Source organism: Felis catus, chromosome C1 (genome assembly GCF_018350175.1).
Source record: "Felis catus isolate Fca126 chromosome C1, F.catus_Fca126_mat1.0, whole genome shotgun sequence".
NCBI classification, from domain to species: domain Eukaryota; kingdom Metazoa; phylum Chordata; class Mammalia; order Carnivora; family Felidae; genus Felis; species Felis catus.
In genome coordinates this window covers 8,976,566-8,997,710 of record NC_058375.1, presented here as the reverse complement: position 1 = coordinate 8,997,710, position 21,145 = coordinate 8,976,566, and the positions used below count along the sequence as shown (strand labels likewise).

The window sequence follows — 21,145 nt, the reverse complement described above, 5'->3', positions numbered from 1 at the left end:
CACTTTGAGGAGGTTTCTAGCAGCCTAAAGCTGCATGCCTGGGACATGCCGGCCTCCTCCTGAGTTCCTGTCTGGAAAAGCTCAGGGCTTGTTTGTTCCAGCCAACGCCTGACAATAGGTCCCTGACCTCCCTTTCTTAAAAGCATTGACCCAGAAGGGCTGACAATTGTGAATCCTTTCTCTGTCCCTATGAGATGTGTGTGTATCTCCTACAATCAAGGACATGAAAGCCGTTCCTCTGAAATGTAATCATCAGGAAGGAGAGGCCCTGTCTCCCAATCTCTGTGGGAGCACAGAAGCCCAGCCAGCAGATACAGCTGGCCTTATCACATTGACACTGACCTTTTAGAATTCTTCACCTGAGCCCTCCCCGACACCGATCCCACCTCACTCTCCCTTTAAAAGGCCTAGTCACCTCTGTGCAAACTGGAACAGAGCTCTGCTCCTGCCACTTCTGTCAGTAGTTACTGAATAAAATCTGTTTTCACTGCTTCAGCTAACATCCAGCTTTGTTTATCTTTGACAATCCATACACGGGAACACTTTATTCAGTCTTAAAAAGGAATAAAGTGCTGGTACATGCCACAACACGGATGAACCTTGAAAAGTATTATGCCAAGTGCAAGAAGCCAGACGCAAAAGGCCACGTGATGAATGATCACACGGATATGAGATATCCAAACCAGGCAATTTCCATAAAGAAGATAGATTAGAGGGGGGCTAGAGGGAGAGGAGAAATGGGAGTAGCTACTAAGTGGGCATGAAGTTTCTTTTTGGGGTAATGAAGGTGTTTTGGAATTAGAGAGTGGTAATCCAGGCACTTTGTAAATACACTAAAAAACACTAGAGTGTACATGTTAAAAGTCTGTGAACTTTATGGGGCGCCTAGGTGGCTCAGTCAGTTAAGCGTCCGACTTCGGTTCAGGTCATGATCTTGCAGTTCGTGAGTTCAAGCCCCACGTCGGGCTCTGTGCTGACAGCTCAGAGCCTGGAGCCTGCTTTGGATTCCGTGTCTCCCTCTGTCTCTCTGTCTCTCTGTCTCTCTTTCTCTGCCCCTTCCTTGCTCGTGCTCTGTCTCTCGAACATTAAAAAAAAAATTTTTTTTTAAGTATGAACTTTATGGAATGTTAACTAAATCTCAATAAAGCTATTATTAAAAATAAAAATAATGAACTATTTAAAATTAATGAAAGCTGAAAAAAACTTAAAAATACAACTGCCTAAAACAATTCAAAGCACTCACCTCAAACGTACCAATCTCTCTGTCAACGTTCTGACAGTTATGAAACCAACAACCTCAGACTGCATTTTTGGGGGAAGTGGTGTACCCTGAAACCATTTTGGCCTCTGTCACCTTGGCAATGCAAGAAAACCCCGGATGTAGTAACAAGTACAGCCTTACTCTTATGGCATTCATGAACATCAGTGCAGACCCTGATCTAGTTTTTGAGGACAAAACAAAATTGTAATTAAAGCAGAAAATGTGGCCAGCAGCCCGAGCACCTGCCACCTCATCAACCTGCCACCAGAAACGTCAGTGAGAGATGAAACACCTCAGTGGGCTGCTCGCAATTCACTACGCCACCCACTAGAAACCACGTATCCGACCTCTCTCATTGTACGGAGGAAGAAACCGAGACCAGAGAGATTAAGTGATTTGCCCTAGAAGAATCAGTCACGAAGGTGCAGGTGACCCGGCTTCTTGGGAGGTACATCCTGTAGCAAGGAAGAGGGCGACACTCAAGAACAAAGTGCAGCACAAGGTGAGTGAAAATGAAACTCCTACTCGCACGAGCCGGAGCAAGAAAAACCTGTGTCTGCCCAGGGCTGGAGGCTTGCTCTTCAGGCTTCCCTCCTGGCACTGCCTATAAAAGGGCACACCTGAGCAGTGAGCCGTGGCACCGCATACCCCGCGTCAGTTAAGCCCACGAGAAACCAAGTACTGAGGAGCACACACTCGCAAGCCTGAGAAGTCCCTGTCGTGTTCATACTTCATAAAAGTCAGCAGGACTTACCTCGATATTCTCCACAATTCTCGTAACTACTGAGGCAGTGACTGAATACCAGTAGGACTCCCCCTTCCGCTGGCGTTCATTCTACAAAGGAAAGAGCGAGGGTTAGCCGCGTCCAATGCTCTGCTCACATGCTGTGCCTCGCCGCGGCTGCTCTGGTGGCCGAGGGGGGTGTGGCTTGCCTTCCATCTGTCCTCCAGGGCTTGAAGTAGAGCCTTCTTGCGCTCCCTCTCCAAGAGCTTCTCCTTCTCATCATCGAAATCCTCTAGCTTTTCAGGGGCTCCAATTAAGTGAAGGCTGGAGATGGAGATCACCCAAGGGTCCACGTGGGGGCGATAAAAGGGAATCTGAAGAGTCACCTTCCCGATCAAGCCTGGGAAAAGCAAAATCTCGTGAAATGCCGATACACAGTGTTGGCACTTCTTTCTATTTTTCTGTATTCTTCCAGTTTTCTGTAAGAAGCATTAGTACTTTTACAATTTATTGTTTAATCTACGAAAATAGGCAGCAGGTTCTCGTACGTGGGAGACAGAAGTTAGTACACTGACATCTGTAAGAACAAGACCCAATAAACTAGAAGGTGGAAAAAGTGCAGTGACTGCACCCTATCAAACGCAACACCTCTCCTCTGTGCACTGCCTCTTCCCCAACTAACCTACATCTTAAACCACGTTGGGGTGTCTTTCTCCCCATAGCACCCGCACAAGCCTAAGAGCACTAAACTCATTTCTCGTTGGTTATTAGTTGGCTGGTTGAGAAGCACTTCTTGGGAGTTACTGGGCTTACGATACGTCCGGTCTTGAACATACCAACTGCAGCGCGGGCGGTCCTGCAGTGGCACTCTGTTGAGAACGAATTCTGATCCTTCAGGAGAACACAGGCTGATGGGAAACTAAATGGCCTGCTAGGACCGTGATAGGATTTTCCCAGTCCCACCATTTCTAGCCCAGCTTCCTAGGATACAGGCCTTCTTTAAAGACAATTAGTAAAAGGCATGTCCTACTAACAACAGTGCATAAAACTATCTGAACTGGTGGCACCTGGGTGGCTCAATCGGTTAAGCATCTGACCCTCGATTTCGGCTCAGGTCATGATCTCACAGTTCATGAGTTCGAGCCCCACGTTGGGCTCTGTGCTGGCGATGCAAAGCCCGCTTGGTATTCTCTCTCTCCTTCTCTCTCTGCCCCTCCTGTACTCTCTCTCAAAATAAATAAATAAACTTAAAAAAAAAAAAAGAATATCTGAACTGTCCTAATGGCTCTCAAAGATCCACACGGCCCAACTAATATCGTATCTCCGAAACATATGTTATCAGAAGGTGATCATTTCCCTCTAAGATCTAGAATTCAAGTAGGATTGACCTGTTAAAGATAAAATATCATTAACACCAAGTGACTGTGTAATCCAGTAACAAGTTAAGAAATGTGACAACAAATAATGAAAAACATTTTAATTTGGATTTTATCTAGAAAAATGAAAGTAAGTTTTTTTTTGTTTTTTTAATTTTGGAGGGAGCTTTATTGGGAGCTCTGGGTTTCTTTTTTTTTTTTTTTTTTTAAGTAGGCTCCACACTCAACATGGGGCTTGAACTCACAACCCTGAGATCAAGAGTCGCATGCTCTACCAACCGAGTCAGCCAGGCACCCTGCAAGTAAGTTTTGTATAGTTAATAGTTAATATTATAACCAAAACCATATACCGGTTTTCACCACAAAGAGTTTAACAATAATTAGAGTGCAGTTGCAATTCTAACCTAAATTAATTGGGAGGAAGAGGCATATTTGATAGACAAGTAAAATATAACTTCTGTTACATTTCATTTAATTTTTGCAGAATACAAATAGGGTCGTTTTTGCAAAAATATGAGAAAACCTCATCAATTTCCTCCAAGAGACTCTCTGAATCCTTTGATACTCAAATAATAACTCTTTTGGAAACATCCACAGTATCATCATTCCAGAGTTTCTGTAAGATTCTAATCGGTCAGGGTCTTTGCCTATGATTCTGGCAGTTCACCCATCACTTGAATTGACTTCAAGAAAGTCTAAATCTTTTGCAAGATTTCTATCTTATTTCACCTAGCAACTGATTTGCATTGTACTTGCATTTTATTTTAATATAAGTATCCAAAAATAAGGGAAAGGATGACATCAACAGGCTATTATTGAATGATGAGTGGTGTCTGAATAGGGACTAATTTTATACATGGTCATTTAACAAAGAATGTGGTTTTTTTGTTTTTTGGGTTTTTTTAAGATTTTATTTTTAAGGGGCACCTGGGTGGCTCAATCAGTTGAGTGTCCAGCTCTTGGTTTCAGCTCAGGTCATGCTCTCACGATTCATGGGTTCAAGCCCCAAGTCGGGCTCCATGCTGACAGTGCAGAGCCTGCTTGTAATTGTCTCTCTCTCCCTCTCTCTCTGCTCCTCCCCTTCTCTCTCTCAAAATAAATAAACTTAAAAAAAAAAAGAAATTAAAAAAATATATTTTATTTTTAAGTAATCTCTACACCTACTGTGGGGCTTGAACTCACAAACCCAAGATCAAGAGTTGCACGCTCCAATTGAGCCAGCCAGGTGCCCTAACAAAGAATATTTTTATTCCACGACCATTCTTGTTTCCTTACCAAACCTGCAGAACTCCTATAATAACTGCAAAAATCTATGACTGTGCCAGGCATCGTTCTGAGTAATTTTAATGCATTAACTCACGTATTCCTCTCCACAACCCTCTGATGTAGGTACAACAATTATCCTCTCATCTTAAAGACTACGAGGCACACACAGAGTTGTGAGGGAACTTCCACAAGGTCACACAGCCAGAGAATGGTAGATATGGAATATACACCCAAGCACACTGCTCCAAAGCCCACCTTTCATTCAGTAAACTGTCTCTCCATAATATAAAGAATTCTCCAAAAATAAGAACTCCCTGTATCTAGAAGTTCTTTAAGAAACATAAGAATCACCTGGGGATGCTTATTAAAAATGCCGGTTGGGGGCGCCTAAGCGGGTCAGTCGGTTAAGCGTCCGACTTCAGCTCAGCTCACGATCTCACGGCTCGTGAGTTCGAGCCCAGCATCAGGCTCTGAGCTGACAGCTCAGAACCTGGAGCCCACGTCAGATTCGGTGTCTCCCTGTCTGCCCCTCCGCTGCTTGCACTCTGTCTCTCACGTTGTCTCAAAAATAAATAAACTTTAAAAAAAAGTTCAGTGACACTCCCTTGCCAATTCTGATTCAATGGGCCTGGGGAACACCTGAGCTTCCCACCACCACCCAAGGTCATCCTGATAGACAAGGCCACACTTTAGGACTGATCCACAGTCTATACTTCCTATCCTGCCTCTTCCTGCTCAAACAGAGCCAAACTCAAGGGCTCTCAGTTTTCACATCCCAAGCAGTGTAAGACTCAAAACCGCCTCTCTCGGCCTTAGAGGTCCGCATACCAGCTTTGACTTCAAACGGTAATTCCAGCTCTTTCAAGGCATCTTTCTTCAACGGCAAGTTTTCCAACTCAACAGCACCTAAGAAATAAAAACAACATCATGAAATGTTCATCCAGCAAATGCAGTAGGTGCCTACTGTGTGCGTATCATTGCAGGTTAAAGGGAAAGTCTTCCATCTCCACCCAGCTGTAAAAAGCCAGAAGCAGCACCAGACTAGCCCATGGACTTTATGTGCACTACTTTCCTGACCATCCCCCTCTGACAGCCGAAGCTTGCCTGAGGATGAAGGGTTTAGCCTGGGATCTTTTTCGATAATAAGCCAGATAGTAAATATTTCGAGCCTTATGGTATCTGTTGTATATTCTCTCTGTTGTTGTTGTTGTTGTTTACAAGCCTTTAAAAATATAAAAGCGACATTCTCGGTCTGGATTTGGCCAGTGGCTAGGTTGCAGACCCCGAGTTTAGACGAGTTTAGATGCATGTTCAGCAGAGAACCATTAACATCTGAATCACATGGAAAGAAATACAGGCTCCTGGCCCCTGCCCAGACATCTCTGGGATTAAAACAAGAAATCTGTGATTTTTAACAAGCTCCTGCAAACCCCCCACTCCCCAACAAATGGGTATATTGCACACAACATCTGAGAGCCCCTGAGTTAAATAAAGTTGGTCATCAAAAGGAGCTGCACTCCCTTCTGGAGAGACCAGCTCCACATGTTCTCCTCCATATCTCCACTTGCAGGCTTAATGACCTGTCAGAAAGCAAAGAACAAACCACCGCTGAAGGTCCTTGTCAGACCCAGCTTTTATAGGACTTAAACCTAGAGGTCCAAGATGTCTCTGAAGCGACTGAGGCACAGTCAAGAGGGAGCGGCTGACCTCTCGCTCTCCCAGAGGTGACTCCTCAGTGTGTAGGAGGCACTGAGCTGGCCACTGGGAATGTGAAGGGAGGAGGCAGGGCCCCATCCTGAAGGGCAGAGACAGGCAACATTCGACAAAACTGTTTGCACGACCTCGGGCGATTTCTGAGAAAAGGGAGTACAGACGACAACCACCCAGCAACCACTAACTGGTACAGAGAACTCAGAAGAAAGGCAAGCAAGCCAAAGACAAACTAATACAAGAAACAATTATTTTTTCCTTTAAATGACTGTTCAGAACTCGTGGGTAACTGGCTTCTAAAGAAGTATTCAAATCTAGCAACTTGGCAGATGCTGAGCAAATGCAAGCAGCTTATGTTTTAGACTTTTGCAGAAACGTATCTATGTGGGTCCCCACAAAGCTTAAAGACCAACCAAAGAGCTGCGGTGCCTGGGTGGCTCGGTCGGTCAGGTGTCCAACTCTTGATTTCGGCTCAGATCACGTTCTCATGGTTCATGGGATGGAGCCCCGGGTCGGGCTCAGCTCGGAGTGCAGAGCCTGCTTAGGATTCTCTCTCTCTCCCCCTCTCTGCCCCCCCCACCTCTCTCTTTCTCACACACACTCAAATAAGTAAATTAAAAATAAAGACTAGCCACAAGGAGAAGTTAATAACCCCAGAGATCCCAGATGCAACCCTATTTCCACATTTGGGGAGTAAACGCTCATAAGGGGGGAGGGGGACATGAAACATGTTCCTCAACAGTTGAAACTGACTTAGAGGGGGAAAGTATATCATTTCTCCTTCTTCTGAAGAGCATCATTTGCGATTTGAATCATCTGCCCTAGTTTTCAATACCCACATCTGTCACAAAGGCAGGTGGCTGCTATCCACCTGCGGGAAGTGGAAGGAGTTGCAGGCAGTCCACGCCGAGAAACATTAAAGCACAGAGGGCAAGAGAGGTGGTCAAGGAAGGAGAAGAGACCGAGGAAAGAACAAGAAGGGCCGCTCAAGGCGAGTCAATAACAAAGGAATCAGACAAAAGGGTGGCAGTGGAAGCCTTCCGGTCGGAAGGCTCTCTGATTCCCCACCCACTCAAATGTGTACCCACAACTGGCCCTGCTGGGAAAGGTCCCTCAAGGGACCCAGAGGAGGTGAGCACTTTATAAATGAGAGCGCTGTTCGTTTATTTCCAGGCAGATAACACACAGGCTTATTCCTGGATGTCTCATTCAAAAACTCCTCAGCTTAGTTAGGCTACCAAGAAACAAAGTCCCTAGAACTGGGGTAAATCTAGGGCCTGGCTGCTTTTCAGTCATCACCAATGACTACTGAATTCTCCTCCCTCGGCTCTGCGTCACTTAAAAAGCCAGCCTGAGCAAGGCAGCTGGGGGGCCGAGTCGGTTAAGCATCCGACTTCAGATTAGGTCATGATCTCGCCATTCCGGAGTTCGAGCCCCACATCGGGCTCTGTGCTGACAGCTCAGAGCCTGTTTCACTTTGTGTCTCCCTCCCTGTCTCTGCTCCTCCCCTGCTCATGCTGTCTCTCTCTCTCTCTCTCAAAAACAAATAAACAATAAAAAAATTAAAAAAAAAAAAAAAAAAAAAAAAGCCAGCCTGAGGTTCAGGGCTTATAGGAACAAAAAGGAGAGGGAGCCGAAGTGCTGCGTCACAAATAGAGATATGCCCACGGCCCAAAGTCCTGCCTCCCCGACATGACACCAGCAGCTGCTGTCTTCTGGCCCCAAACCATCCCAAACACGCCCTGCGAGCTTTCCACCTTTGGCCTGTGCTCACAAGCTTCATGCTACCCGCAATGTCGTGACCCGTCCCACGCCGCCTATCGAGACCCTGCACTGCGGCCTCCTAGGGTCCTACGAACAGGATGGACGACCCCCCTCCTCGGCACCCCACTGCACTCTGCCTGTGTCTCTGGTATAATAAGTTACTACCTACTGCCTTGTGTTGCTGTATCATTTCTGTCTCCCCAGCAAGATAGCAGGTGTCCAAGGGCAAGGACCACAGACGCGGACGTGGAACAGGAACAGTAATAGCAGGTACCACTGAGTGAGACCTGACTGGTGCCAAGCACTCGATATGCATCGCCTCATTCAATCCGCACAACAACATGAGGAAATACTATTATTTTCTCCATTTCCACGTGAGGGACGTTAGGCTTAGAGAAACGCAATCTGCTTGAAACTCAACAGAGCCGCTGAGCAGCAGGGCTCGCCCTAGATCTGCCTGATCTCAGCTGGCCAGAGGCGCAGGGGGTGGAGAGGAGGCCTAAGTAACTTGCTCACAGTCACAAGTAGCTTGTGAGTGGGGAGACCAGGCCCAGCCCCTAGGCCTGAGCTCCTAGAATCTTCTCCTGTCCCCGCTCTTTGTATCGCCCCTTAGCACGGAGCCAGACCCAAAGCAGGCACACAACGGTGTTTGCCGAGTGACTAAACAAATAACATCTTATACAAATTCTCTCTCTCTCCTTCAACTACTTGTACGCTATTTGCAGTTTATTACTTTCAGTATGTTGTGCACAATCCACGCTTGAAGTCCAACCCGCGCCAATCATAGGCTGACGATCGTGACAGTGGAGGATGATGGTAACTAACATCGACTGAGGGCCCGCTGTATGCCAAGAACGGTTCTAAGCTCCTTGACCTACATTAATGTGTCCAGTCCTCAGAACCTCATGAGACCGTTAATATTCTCTCCGATTCACGGACAGGAAGAATTTGAGAATTCATGAAGAACTGGGGTAAGTTGCCCAAGTTACTGGTAAATGGAGGAAATGGGATTCAAAACCAGCCCGGCTACAAAACCCATACTCTTGATCACTATGCCCATCTTCCTGGCATCTCCCAAAGCATCTCGCATACTAAATATCTCCAGATGGACTGAAATAACATTCTTATTCCCATACTGTAACCCCTGCCTCCAGACACTGCTTTAACTATAACTGCGATGCCCCAAACTTTCCTAGCCAAGCACTGTGATGTGCTCTGAATCTGTAAGGACGGGGCATCACACTAATACCGGTTAGGAAAGAAAAAGTATTTTTTTATTCTGCACAGAGAATATTTTTAAATAGGAAATAAGCATAGAAAGGCAGTCTGAAGCACCAGAGAGATACACATAGTTGTCATTACAAGACAGATTCTAAACCTGAGCTTAGAAATCTGCTATTAGGGGCGCCTGGGTGGCGCAGTCGGTTCAGCGTCCGACTTCAGCCAGGTCGCGATCTCGCGGTCCGGGAGTTCGAGCCCCGCGTCGGGCTCTGGGCCGATGGCTCGGAGCCTGGAGCCTGTTTCCGATTCTGTGTCTCCCTCTCTCTCTGCCCCTCCCCCGTTCATGCTCTGTCTCTCTCTGTCCCAAAAATAAATAAAAAACGCTGAAAAAAAAAAAAAATTTTTGAAATTCCACCCCGAGATTGGGGCGCCTGGGTGGCGCAGTCGGTTCAGCGTCCGACTTCAGCCAGGTCGCGATCTCGCGGTCCGGGAGTTCGAGCCCCGCGTCGGGCTCTGGGCCGATGGCTCGGAGCCTGGAGCCTGTTTCCGATTCTGTGTCTCCCTCTCTCTCTGCCCCTCCCCCGTTCATGCTCTGTCTCTCTCTGTCCCAAAAATAAATAAAAAACGCTGAAAAAAAAAAAAATTTTTGAAATTCCACCCCGAGATTGGGGCGCCTGGGTGGCGCAGTCGGTTCAGCGTCCGACTTCAGCCAGGTCGCGATCTCGCGGTCCGGGAGTTCGAGCCCCGCGTCGGGCTCTGGGCCGATGGCTCGGAGCCTGGAGCCTGTTTCCGATTCTGTGTCTCCCTCTCTCTCTGCCCCTCCCCCGTTCATGCTCTGTCTCTCTCTGTCCCAAAAATAAATAAAAAACGCTGAAAAAAAAAAAAATTTTTGAAATTCCACCCCGAGATTGGGGCGCCTGGGTGGCGCAGTCGGTTCAGCGTCCGACTTCAGCCAGGTCGCGATCTCGCGGTCCGGGAGTTCGAGCCCCGCGTCGGGCTCTGGGCCGATGGCTCGGAGCCTGGAGCCTGTTTCCGATTCTGTGTCTCCCTCTCTCTCTGCCCCTCCCCCGTTCATGCTCTGTCTCTCTCTGTCCCAAAAATAAATAAAAAACGCTGAAAAAAAAAAAAATTTTTGAAATTCCACCCCGAGATTGGGGCGCCTGGGTGGCGCAGTCGGTTCAGCGTCCGACTTCAGCCAGGTCGCGATCTCGCGGTCCGGGAGTTCGAGCCCCGCGTCGGGCTCTGGGCTGATGGCTCGGAGCCTGGACCCTGTTTCCGATTCTGTGTCTCCCTCTCTCTCTGCCCCTCCCCCGTTCATGCTCTGTCTCTCTCTGTCCCAAAAATAAATAAAAAACGCTGAAAAAAAAAAAAATTTTTGAAATTCCACCCCGAGATTGGGGCGCCTGGGTGGCGCAGTCGGTTCAGCGTCCGACTTCAGCCAGGTCGCGATCTCGCGGTCCGTGAGTTCGAGCCCCGCGTCGGGCTCTGGGCCGATGGCTCGGAGCCTGGAGCCTGTTTCCGATTCTGTGTCTCCCTCTCTCTCTGCCCCTCCCCCGTTCATGCTCTGTCTCTCTCTGTCCCAAAAATAAATAAACGTAGAAAAAAAAAAAATTAAAAAAAAAAAAAAAAGAAATCTGCTATTAGTATAGACTCCACGGTACATCAGATACCACACATTTCTATTCATTTCTTCAGCCAACATCCTCTTACCACATCACTCTTGAAAGAGCTGCCTCTTTTATTAGCAAGGTTATGGTTTGCAATTCCCTTTCTCGGCCCTGTTTCCTGGCCTGTGCCACTTGGTTAGCTTTGTAGCATGTATGAGAACTTCAGTAAGTGACCAAAGAGGTGAACTCGACACTACTCTCATACTTTGAACACATCCTCTTCCCTGACACATTGGTCACTTTCACCTTGCACTCAGCAACTCCTTTCTAAGGACAGGGAGGAAAAAGGTCAGGACAGAAGTTAAAGACTAAGAAAAAACCTACTTCAGTTTCCAGTGAAAGGGAGGGAGGAGGGGGGCTCCCCACAGCCTGTGGCTGCCAAAATCCTTTCACTGGTTCAGATGGGTCAGGAAAACCTGCAAAGCAATACTTCTGGTGACAGGTGAACCACTGGCACCCTATTCTCAGATGCCACAATATGTACCACTGTCATCTCCACTAACCTGTCCCGGTCCACCGGCCAAAACCCACACCCCCAGAAGGTGAGCTTTCCGCCATATTTGAGATCTCCTTCCCACTTTCTATGATGCTACATGATTGCAGACTGACTTTATCTCCTGTCTCTAGATTGTTCAAATGTTCCATTGTGAGTTGAGCACAAAGAACTTAAATTAAAACAAGGAGAAGGGGAGAGGCGCCTGGGTGGCTCAGTCAGTTGAGTATCCGACCTCAGCCCAGGTCACGTTCATGAGTTTGAGCCCCACGTCAGGCTCACTGCTGTCAGCGCAGACCCTGCTTGGGATCCTCCGACCCCTTCTCTCTCTGCCCCTCCCCCATTCATGCTCTCTCTCTCTCAAAAATAAATTTTAGAAATATTTAAGGAAAAAAAAAGAAGGGGAAAAAAAGAGGTTTTCCAGTGCTCACACCAGATCCCTGGACTGCGTTAAATCATGTACAGGCATTTACCGAGGATAGGCCTGTAAAGGCTAAAATGTCTCAAACTTTATAGAACTTTATTACTAGGCAAGACAGGACCTCAGAAATTCTGTCAAAGACTCCACAGTAACATATTTTAAAACTTCGACTAGGTGTCTATTACACACAGCAGGATAAGAGCTTTAAATATCATTCCGTTTGATCCTTACAACAATACTGGAGAGGTATATCACCTATTTGTTCTAAGGAAACCAAGGCTCAGAATTTCAATGACTTGTTCACATAGGTAATAAGTAACACAACAGGATTTGAAGCCAAGCCAATGCCATTGTCACTACATGGCCACCTCCTTAAAGCTTCATAAAGTTAAAAAGTTAACTGGGATTGGGGCACTTGGGTGGCTCAGTTGGTTGAATGTCCAACTTTGGCTCAGGTCGTGACCTCATAGCTCTTGGGTTTGAGCCCAGCGTTGGGCTGTGTGCTGACGGCTCAGAGCCTGGAGCCTGCCTTGGATTCTGTGTCTCCCTCTCTCTCCGCTCCTCCCCAACTCACGCTCTTTCTCTCTCTCTCTCTCTCTCAAAAACGAATAAACATTTAAAAAATATTTTTTTAAGTTAACTGAGATAAAGCAGAGTCACCAGCAGTATAGTCTTTTTTTCATATATATATTTAATAGTTCCCTAAAATCTATAGCAATACAGCTACATTAAGTTACCCTATAATAATAATCAGTGTCATATAAGAGAACATATTTCCTTTAACACATATTTAGTACAAAGCCATCTGGGCATTATGTTTTATTATTCTCAGTACAACAAAAAGAATATTAAAAAAACAGAAATGCCATCTGCAAAGGCATACTTTACCAAAAAGAGATACACTTACCTTTCAGAAGTGCAACAGAGAGCTGATCAGTGTTCAGGTTATTGACGTATTTCCCCAGATAGGTATTGAGAACCCAGGCTACAAGACCTTCCAACATGACTATATCCTCAAGACAAGGTGTTTAAAAATCATGGATCATTCTTTATTTCTCTCTCTCATGGTCATAGAAGAATCTATGAAGGAAACAAAAAAGGAAATCAACAACAAAAAAAAAAACAGATGATTTTCTGAGCTGATTTTCTACTCTGCCTTCCCTGAGGGTGGACGAATGCAAAGCCCAGATTTAAGAAAAAAAGGGGTGACGAGCACTGCAAGATGCCCTGTTGGCAGAGGATCAAACCAAGGAACAGTCACAAATTTACCAAAAAACACCTAGAACTCCAAGTTGTCTATCTTTTCCATGCAACTGATCATTAAACTGCTTGCCTTTAGGAATTCACCTGGAAGTAGACTGTCCTGGTCAGCGATTCTCGTCCAAACGCAATTAGGCAACGTCTAGAGACATTTTTTATTATCGTGACGGGGGGCTGCGGTTGGGATCTTGTGAGTAGAGACCAGGGAAGCAGCTAAACATCTTACAACGCACAAGACAGCTCCCCCACAGCAAAGAATTATCCAGCCTGATGTCAACAGTGCTGAGGCTGAAGAACCTTGTCCTAGATGAAGGCAAAAAATGCCCTGAGAGACTTCAATGAACTTCACATTTGGCAGCGATCCTCTGTAAGCCTTCCCTAATTCCATGTTGCAAATGTGTTCATCAGGATCATTCATAAAACAACATAAATGACAGGGAGAAGGCAGTGGTTTCTCGCTATTCTTAAATGTCCTGGAACTGCATTACAGGTACCCAGACAGAACCCCGGGTTGCTGATACAATGAACTATCTTAGCAACACAAACACAAGAAATCCTCTGGTTCCAGCTACTGTATTTAGTATAGTCCTGAGCTGCTACTGCCCATGATAATAACCGTGTTTATTAGTATTACAAAAAAATATATAGGTTACTTTTAGTACGACTAAAAGCTAACATGATGGAACTTGAGACATAAAAGGTTTAACTTTTTTTAATGTTTACTCATTTTTGAGAGAGAGAAAAAGAGAGACAGACAGACAGAGAGAAAGAGCAGGGGAGGGGCAGAGAGAAAGGGAGACACAGAATCCAAAGCAGGCTCCGGGCTCTGAGCTGTCAGCATAGAGCCCAATGAGGGGCTCAAACTCACGAATCGTGAGATCATGACCTGAGCCAAAGTGTGAAACTTAACTGACTAAGCCACCCAGGCGCCCCAAGATATAAAGGTTTAAATGGGCCCCGAAATCACCCAGCTAGTAGATCCCAATTAGAACTGCGAGTTCCAAATCTTGCTCTGAGCCAAGCACATCAGATACCAGCCCACCATGCTGGACACTCCAGGTTTGCTATGACATGTGTCCTACTTGGAACCAGCCCTTTCAGGATCCTTTCCAGGCACTCTGCCCCACCCCCCAGTGATTCATCTTAGTGCCAAAAGATACACTTATCCCAAATGAAAGGCCACCACCCAACAAAATCCCAACACACAGGGCCCCGTAAGAGTTAACTCAACCTCCAGGAAAGACTGAATTTATTTGTAAACAGTGTCTTGCTCTTCCAGCAAGATTAATTTCTATTTGCCATCAACGACAGTGACAATAAATCAGAAGCTAAAGAGCATCTGATGAAATGCTAGTTTCTTTCCAGAGATTTTTTTTTAGGCCATATTTTGTGTAAAACTAAGAATTTGCTAGAGATCACTGGATACCTGTATTTAAAGAAGAGGTTACAAGAACAAATTCTTTAAAATAAGAAATGTTTACCAGTCTGGTAAAAAAAAAAAAAAAAAAAAAAAAACACACACACACACAAAAAACAAAAAACACATTTATTTATTATATCTTTAAACAAGTGAATCTGTGAAAACAAAATGTGAACCTGACTAATCTAGCCTTACTATGCAGACTCCAACAGGCCAAAATCAAAGTACTCTTTATTTCTGAAGTTACTGCCATTGACCCCTAAAATGCTAACAAACTCTCTTAAGTGCCAAATACAAATGCTCTCCCAGCAGAGGGAATCAGGCCCTACTCTACCCCCGCGCCCCCTCCCCCCCCCCACCCCGGCAAGGTGGGAAAACGCAAAACACAGATTACCAAAAAGATGGGGCGAGAAGCATCGTAAACGCCCCGGTCAGTAAATTAAGACTCAAGCCAGAAAGCATCTATCAGCTCTGCTAAGCATCTAGACCAGGCTGGAAGCCACTTCAAGGATTTCCTTAAGGAATCCGGTGTCGGGAAGGGCCGCCAGACTGGCTAGAATCCCAAAGTGTTTACACGCTCGGGTCGGGTCCACCAGGGCTTCCAGGCAGCCGCCCGGCACTAACTCCCACCTGACCTCCCCTAATCGGTGAGGCAGGTGCCACCGGGGATCAGGGCTCAGCCCACAGGCGGACAGACAGCCGGGAGTGACCTTGAGCCAGGCCCCTCCCTCGAGGGGCGGCCAAAGCCGGGAGTAGGACTGGCAAAGGGACCAGGACGCTCCTCACCAGCCGGCCGGGCCTGAGTGCCACGGGCGCCGGGGTGCTATGAGAAAGAAGACAAGAGGGGGCAGCTGCCAGGCCCCGGGGCCCCCAGGAATGGGGCTGCCCGTGAAGGCGAGGGGCCCATAGCCCTTCTTCCACCCTGTGGGCTCCAGGGGACAGAGACCCCACCTCCCAGATAAAGCGCGGAGGCGACGGCGCCCAGAGCCTGGGGTCCCGCCCCTGGGAGGAGGGATTCAGCCGGGGTGTGGCCCCGGGGAGCGGGGGTAAAGACTGGCTAGAGGCCTGACGTCCCCATCCCAGAGCGCGACCCCAGAAGGCTGGTGGGTGGCCAGAACACTCTGGAGAACTGACCCGCGCCCCGTTCCCGGGCGTGAGGTACGGGGGCCCGCGCACGGGGGTCCCGCATGGGGACCGCCGCTCAGGCGGAGAGACGCGGGCTGACACCGCCCCCAATCCCAGGGCACCAGGCTACCGGGACCCCGGGAAGGGTGCCGGGTCCGGCGGGGGCTCGGACTCCCAGGACGAGGACGCCGGGGTCCCGGGAAGCTCGGGCAGCCCTAAGCCCGTCTGACCCTGGGGTGCCCGCGGTGGCTGGGACGCAGGTGTCCCCGAGAAGGCGGCGGGCTCGGGGCGTCGGGAGCGCGGACGCCCCAGGGCCCCCGGAGGAGCTCAGGCGGCGGGAGGGCCGGACGCCGGGCTCCCCGGGCTCCCAGCGGCGCGCTCCCCGCGGGCGGGCCCCGGCCCCAGGTCCGAAGCTGAGCCGGGGCGGCCGACAGCGGGCCCACGCCCGCCTGCAGTCCCGGGCCCTGCCCGCCGCCCCCCGCCCCGGCCAGTACCTGTCGGTGTCCCGGGCCGCCCGCCCAGCCCGGCGCTGCGCGGCTCTTCCTCTCCCGGCTCCTCAATGGCGCTGGCCGGCGGCGCTCCGGCCCGCCCCGACCCGACCAATCGAGCGGGCGACGCGCCGGCGCCTGGCCAGCCGAGCGCCGAGTCATCGAGGAGGCGCCCCCTGGCGCCGGGGCGGCCGCTGGCGGATGGGCTGCTGGAGCTGGAGAAGGGCCCAAAGAGCCCCGTCTTACAAGCGGGAAACTGAGTCCCAGGGGAGGACACGGCCACCAATTCGTCCGGCTGCGACAGTGTGGGAACGCAGGATTCTTCCTCCCACAACGCCCTGCCTTCCATCTGGCCCATCCACAGCGGGTGCTCCACTCAGCAGCCACAGGGGTCTGCTAAAACATAATTCAGACTAAGCCACGTCCTTGCTTAAAACGGCTCCCCCCCTTATACTTGAATTAAAATCGAACTCCTGGGGCTCCTGGATGGCTCAGTTGGTTAAGCATCCGGCTTCTGCTCAGGTCGTGATCTCCCGGTTCATGGGTTCCCCACTTCGGGCTCCAGTCTGACAGCTGGGAGGCTGGGATTCTGTGTCTCCCTCTTTCTCTGCCCCTCTGGGCTGGCGCGCTCTCTTCGTCTCAAAAATAAATAAACATTTAAAAAAAGTTTGTTTGTTTGTTTGTTTGTTTGTTTGTTTAATAAAATCCATCCCCTTACAGAGCCAACACCAAGCTCCTACAGGATTTGGTCCATTCCTATTTCTGCCACTCTTTCCCTGGCTCACTCAGACCCCGGCAGCGTTCAGTTCCTGCCTCGGGACCTTTGCATTTGCGATTCTCTCTACTTAGGATGCTTCTCCCTTAGATCCATGCTGTCCAGTAGAAATATTATGCAAGCCACACATACAAGCCACGTCACAATTTTTCTAATTTACTAGTTGGTACATTTTTTAAAAAGGAAAAAGTGAAAATAATAACGTATTTCATTTGCTTCAATATATCCAAAATATGATCATCTCAGCCTGTAGCCAACAGAAAAGTGAATTAATGAGACACTTTATGGATTTTGTATAGTAAGTCTTTGAAATTTGGTGTGTGTTTCACACTTCCGGCACATCTCAATACAAACCAGCCACAGTTCAAGTACTCGATAACTTTATGTGGCTGATGATTACAGAACAACTCTGGATAGTCCTAGAGCCAGTTCCTTCTTGCTTCAAACATTACACCTCAGAGAGGATTTTTCCCTGCTGCCCTATCTAAAGTTCCCTTCAACCATTACCCTGTTGTACTTTCTTCATAGAACTTAATGCTATTTGCAATTACCTTATTTGTCTATCATTTGGTTGTTACCTTTCTTCACCCTAAAAGTTCCCCCCAAAACAGTGATTTTTATCTTTTTCACAGATGCCTCTGCAGCACCTAGACTTTGCCTTGCACAGAAAAGACTCATTTAAAGATGCTGTAAACGGGGGCGCCTGGATGGCTCAGTTAGTTAAGCATCAACTGCTTGGGACATGATCTCGTGGTTTACGAGTCTGAGCCCCGCATGGAGGTCTGTACTGACAGTGCTGAGCCTGCCTGGGATTCTCTCTCTCTCCCTCTCTCTCTCTCTCTCTGCCCCTCCCCTGCACACACGTGCGTACTCTATCTCTCTCTCTCTCAAAATAAATAAATTTTAAAAAAATAAGTAAAAGTGCTACAAGTGAATGAAGGACTAAGTCAACAACTCAGACTTCATCTTGCACATCGTCTTGCATTAGCACCAGAAAGGCAGGAAGAAGACCTCAGGCTCATAAAAAGTCAAAAGATGCAGGAAGCAGGACGGCAATGAGTGTATTTACCATAATAATTATCAACCCTCATAATGCTGAGCTAATTAAGGTGACCGTGGGCTGAAATTCCTCTGATGTGGGACCAACAGATCAGAGTCTCAACTCTGGGTCACCTCAGCAGCTGAGGTTTGGGCGTAAAACCTCAGACTCCACAGATGAAAGGCGGAAGGGAAGCAGCCCATTAGAGCTGAAGGACCTCAGAGTCCAGACCTTCCAGCACAGAACCACTTGGCTGTCCCGGGGAGTCTATTAAAAATGCAGAGGGGCACCTGGGTGACTCAGTCGGTTGAGCCTCTGACTCTTGATTTCAGCTAGGGTCATGATCTCAGGGTCATGGGATCAAGCCCCACATCAGGCTCCACACTGAGCACGCAGCCTGCTTAAGATTCTCTCTCTCCCTCTCCCTCTGCCCCTCTCCCCTGCTCTCTCAAAAATAAAAATAATAATAATAAAATAAAATAAATAAAATTAAATAAAATAAATACATTTTTAATCCAGATCCCAGGACACCCATTTGTTCAACTAGTATTACAGACAGTCTTTGTGCCCTCAATTTGTAATCAGTCTGAAAGTGCGCTTATCAAACAACAATCTTCCTACTAAATATTTACTCACAAGAGAAATGAAATCACATGTACAAGCAAAGACATACAGGAATGTTCACAGTGGCTTTATTCATAACAGTCAAAAACTATTTTTTTTATTTTTATTTTTTTAACAATTATTTATTTTTGAGACAGAGAGAGACAGAGCATGAACGGGGGAGGGGCAGAGAGAGAGGGAGACACAGAATCGGAAGCAGGCTCCGGGCTCTGAGCTGTCAGCCCAGAGCCCGACGCGGGGCTCGAACTCACGGACCGTGAGATCGTGACCTGAGCTGAAGTCGGACGCTCAACCGACTGAGCCACCCAGGCGCCCCAAAACTATTTTGACTATTAGGGAAACGATCAAAATGCCCATCAAAAGGAGAATGGATAAACAGGTTGTCCTGTACCCATATGACAGATTACTACCCAGCAATAAAAAGGAACAAACTGTTAATACAGACAGTATCTTGGAGGAAACTCGGAAGCATTAGCTTCATGTAAAAAGTCAGACTACAAAAGACCACAGACTATGATTTCATTTGTATGATATTCCAAAAAGGACCAAACTACAATGGCACAAGGAGATCAGTGGGTGCCAGGGGCCAGGACTGGAGGAGGGAGATGACCTAAGAAGAGACCCAAGGTCGGGGGCACCTGGCTGGCTCAGTCTGTAGAGGATGTGACTCTTGATCTCAGGGTCATGAGTTCGAGCCACATGTTAGGTATAGAGATTACTTTAAAAATTTTTTTAATTTAAAAAAAGAAAAAAAGAAGGGGTACAAGGGAGCTTTTTGGGGTGATGGAACTTCTGTATCTTGACTGTCGTGGTGGTCACAAGGCTGTATACAGTTGTCACAATCACTGAAGTGCACACCTAGAATTGCTAAATTGTGTTTTCTGTCAATCATTCCTCCATAAAGGTGATACTTTAAAAATCTCCGCCCTCATGGGGGCGGGGGGGGAGGGGCCTGGGCAGCTCAGTCGGTTGAGCTTCTGACTTGGACTGAGGTCAAGATCTCCCACTCATGGGCTCGAGCCCCACATCGGGCTCTGTGCTGACAGCTCATATTCTATAAACATGCTTTGCACGGAGTCTTCAAATTTCGGTGCTCTGTGTTGAGATGCAGTTCACACACCTCAGTTTGGACCAGCCACACTCAGGTGCCTGATAGCCGCACACGCCTAGTGGCTACCGAATGTGACCGTGCAGGCACAGATTGTCTTGTGAAGATACAGACAGCCCTGTGGGAAGTACAAGGACAGACCGCAGCTCAGGGCAGCCCCCTCATCTTACAGGTGGAGATTCTGAGCTCCAGAGAGGGACAGTGGCTGCTTTAGGGTCACACTGCTGGTCCTCGGTGACGTTGGGACACAATCCAGGGACTCCTCACTGTTGGCTTTGCCCCAAGCAGCCTCTCAGCTCAATTTCCCAGCTTTCTGGATGCTGCCCTGCTCACTGGTTTTTGACTATGGAGCTCCAGGCAGGACAGGGGAGTCCCAGGAGAGAGAGAGAGAGAGAGAGAGAGAGAGAGAGAGAACTTGCCCTTTAAACCCAGGCCTTAGTGGACTTTCTGGTGAAATTCTAAGGAGGTGGTTATCAGGAGCCTCCCACAGGGAACAGGCTGTCCTCCCAACCTGACTCTAGATAAAAATCAAACCTCCGGCCCCGCCCCTAGGTGCCCGCCTCTGCACAGCAGGGATAATGGGTACTCTGCCTATCTCCTGGGGCAGTTATGGAGATAAAGTAACTGAAGCTCAGTTGCCCAAGTTGCAGACCAGACAATTTAAGGAACTCCTCACACTCCAGGGGCGCCTGGGTGGCTCAGTCCATCCAGCGTCTGACTTGGGCTCAGGTCGTGATCTCCTCCTGACTTGAGCCCTGAGTCAAGCTCACTGCTGTCAACTCAGAGCCAGCTTTGGGTCCTCTGTCCCCCTCTCTCTGCCCCTCCCCCGCTTGCACTCTCTCTCAGAAATAAAGAAAACGTTAAAAAAAGAAAGAAAGGGAAAAAAAGGAACTTCTCACACTCCCTGGACTCCTCCAACACACTAAAACATAAAACCCTACATCCTTTCTGTGGCTTCTGAAGCCACCCCCACGACCTCATGTCCTGCCCTACCCCGAGTCCCAAGGCTGTGCTGCCCTCCCTTCAGCGAGGCCTCTGCTCAAACACCAGCTCCTCGGAGAAGCCTTCCTCAACCCACCCCACAGGCTAGCTTCTCAGCACTTACTGTCACCTGGCGTGGCCTACATGTATTTCTTCGCATAGCCCTTCCAAGCGTGTGAGCTCTGGACAAGGACCCTGGCTGCCCTGGACTCGTGATCCCCAGCACCTACACACACACACACACACACACACACACACTCAAAATAGTAAGTAGCATGTATTGAGCACTTACAATGTGTGTGGCATAGTTCAAGCATTTTACAGATAGTAACTCAAATAATGCCAAACTCGGAGGGAAGCACTATATTAATCCTATTTTACAGATAAGGGTGAGGCACAGAGAAGTGAATTAATCTCCCTCC

At 48.1% G+C, this 21,145-nt stretch overlaps 1 protein-coding gene across 8 annotated transcripts in view; it reads right to left on the bottom strand.

Moving 5' to 3' along the window:
• The window catches only part of VPS13D (vacuolar protein sorting 13 homolog D), a 257,423-nt gene extending 241,086 nt beyond the window's left edge, over window positions 1–16,337 (bottom strand). For all 8 annotated transcript variants that reach the window (XM_023258138.2, XM_045035116.1, XM_023258139.2 and 5 more), the window contains exons 1-5: window positions 16,203–16,337; window positions 12,811–12,983; window positions 5,456–5,533; window positions 2,195–2,385; window positions 2,016–2,096 (exon numbers count right to left, since the gene is read on the bottom strand). In XM_023258138.2, the coding sequence (XP_023113906.2) occupies window positions 2,016–2,096; window positions 2,195–2,385; window positions 5,456–5,533; window positions 12,811–12,907 (447 nt within the window). In that variant the 5' untranslated portion in view covers window positions 12,908–12,983; window positions 16,203–16,337. The remainder of the gene's footprint in view (window positions 1–2,015; window positions 2,097–2,194; window positions 2,386–5,455; window positions 5,534–12,810; window positions 12,984–16,202) is intronic.
• Between the last annotated feature and the right edge of the window lie 4,808 nt (window positions 16,338–21,145).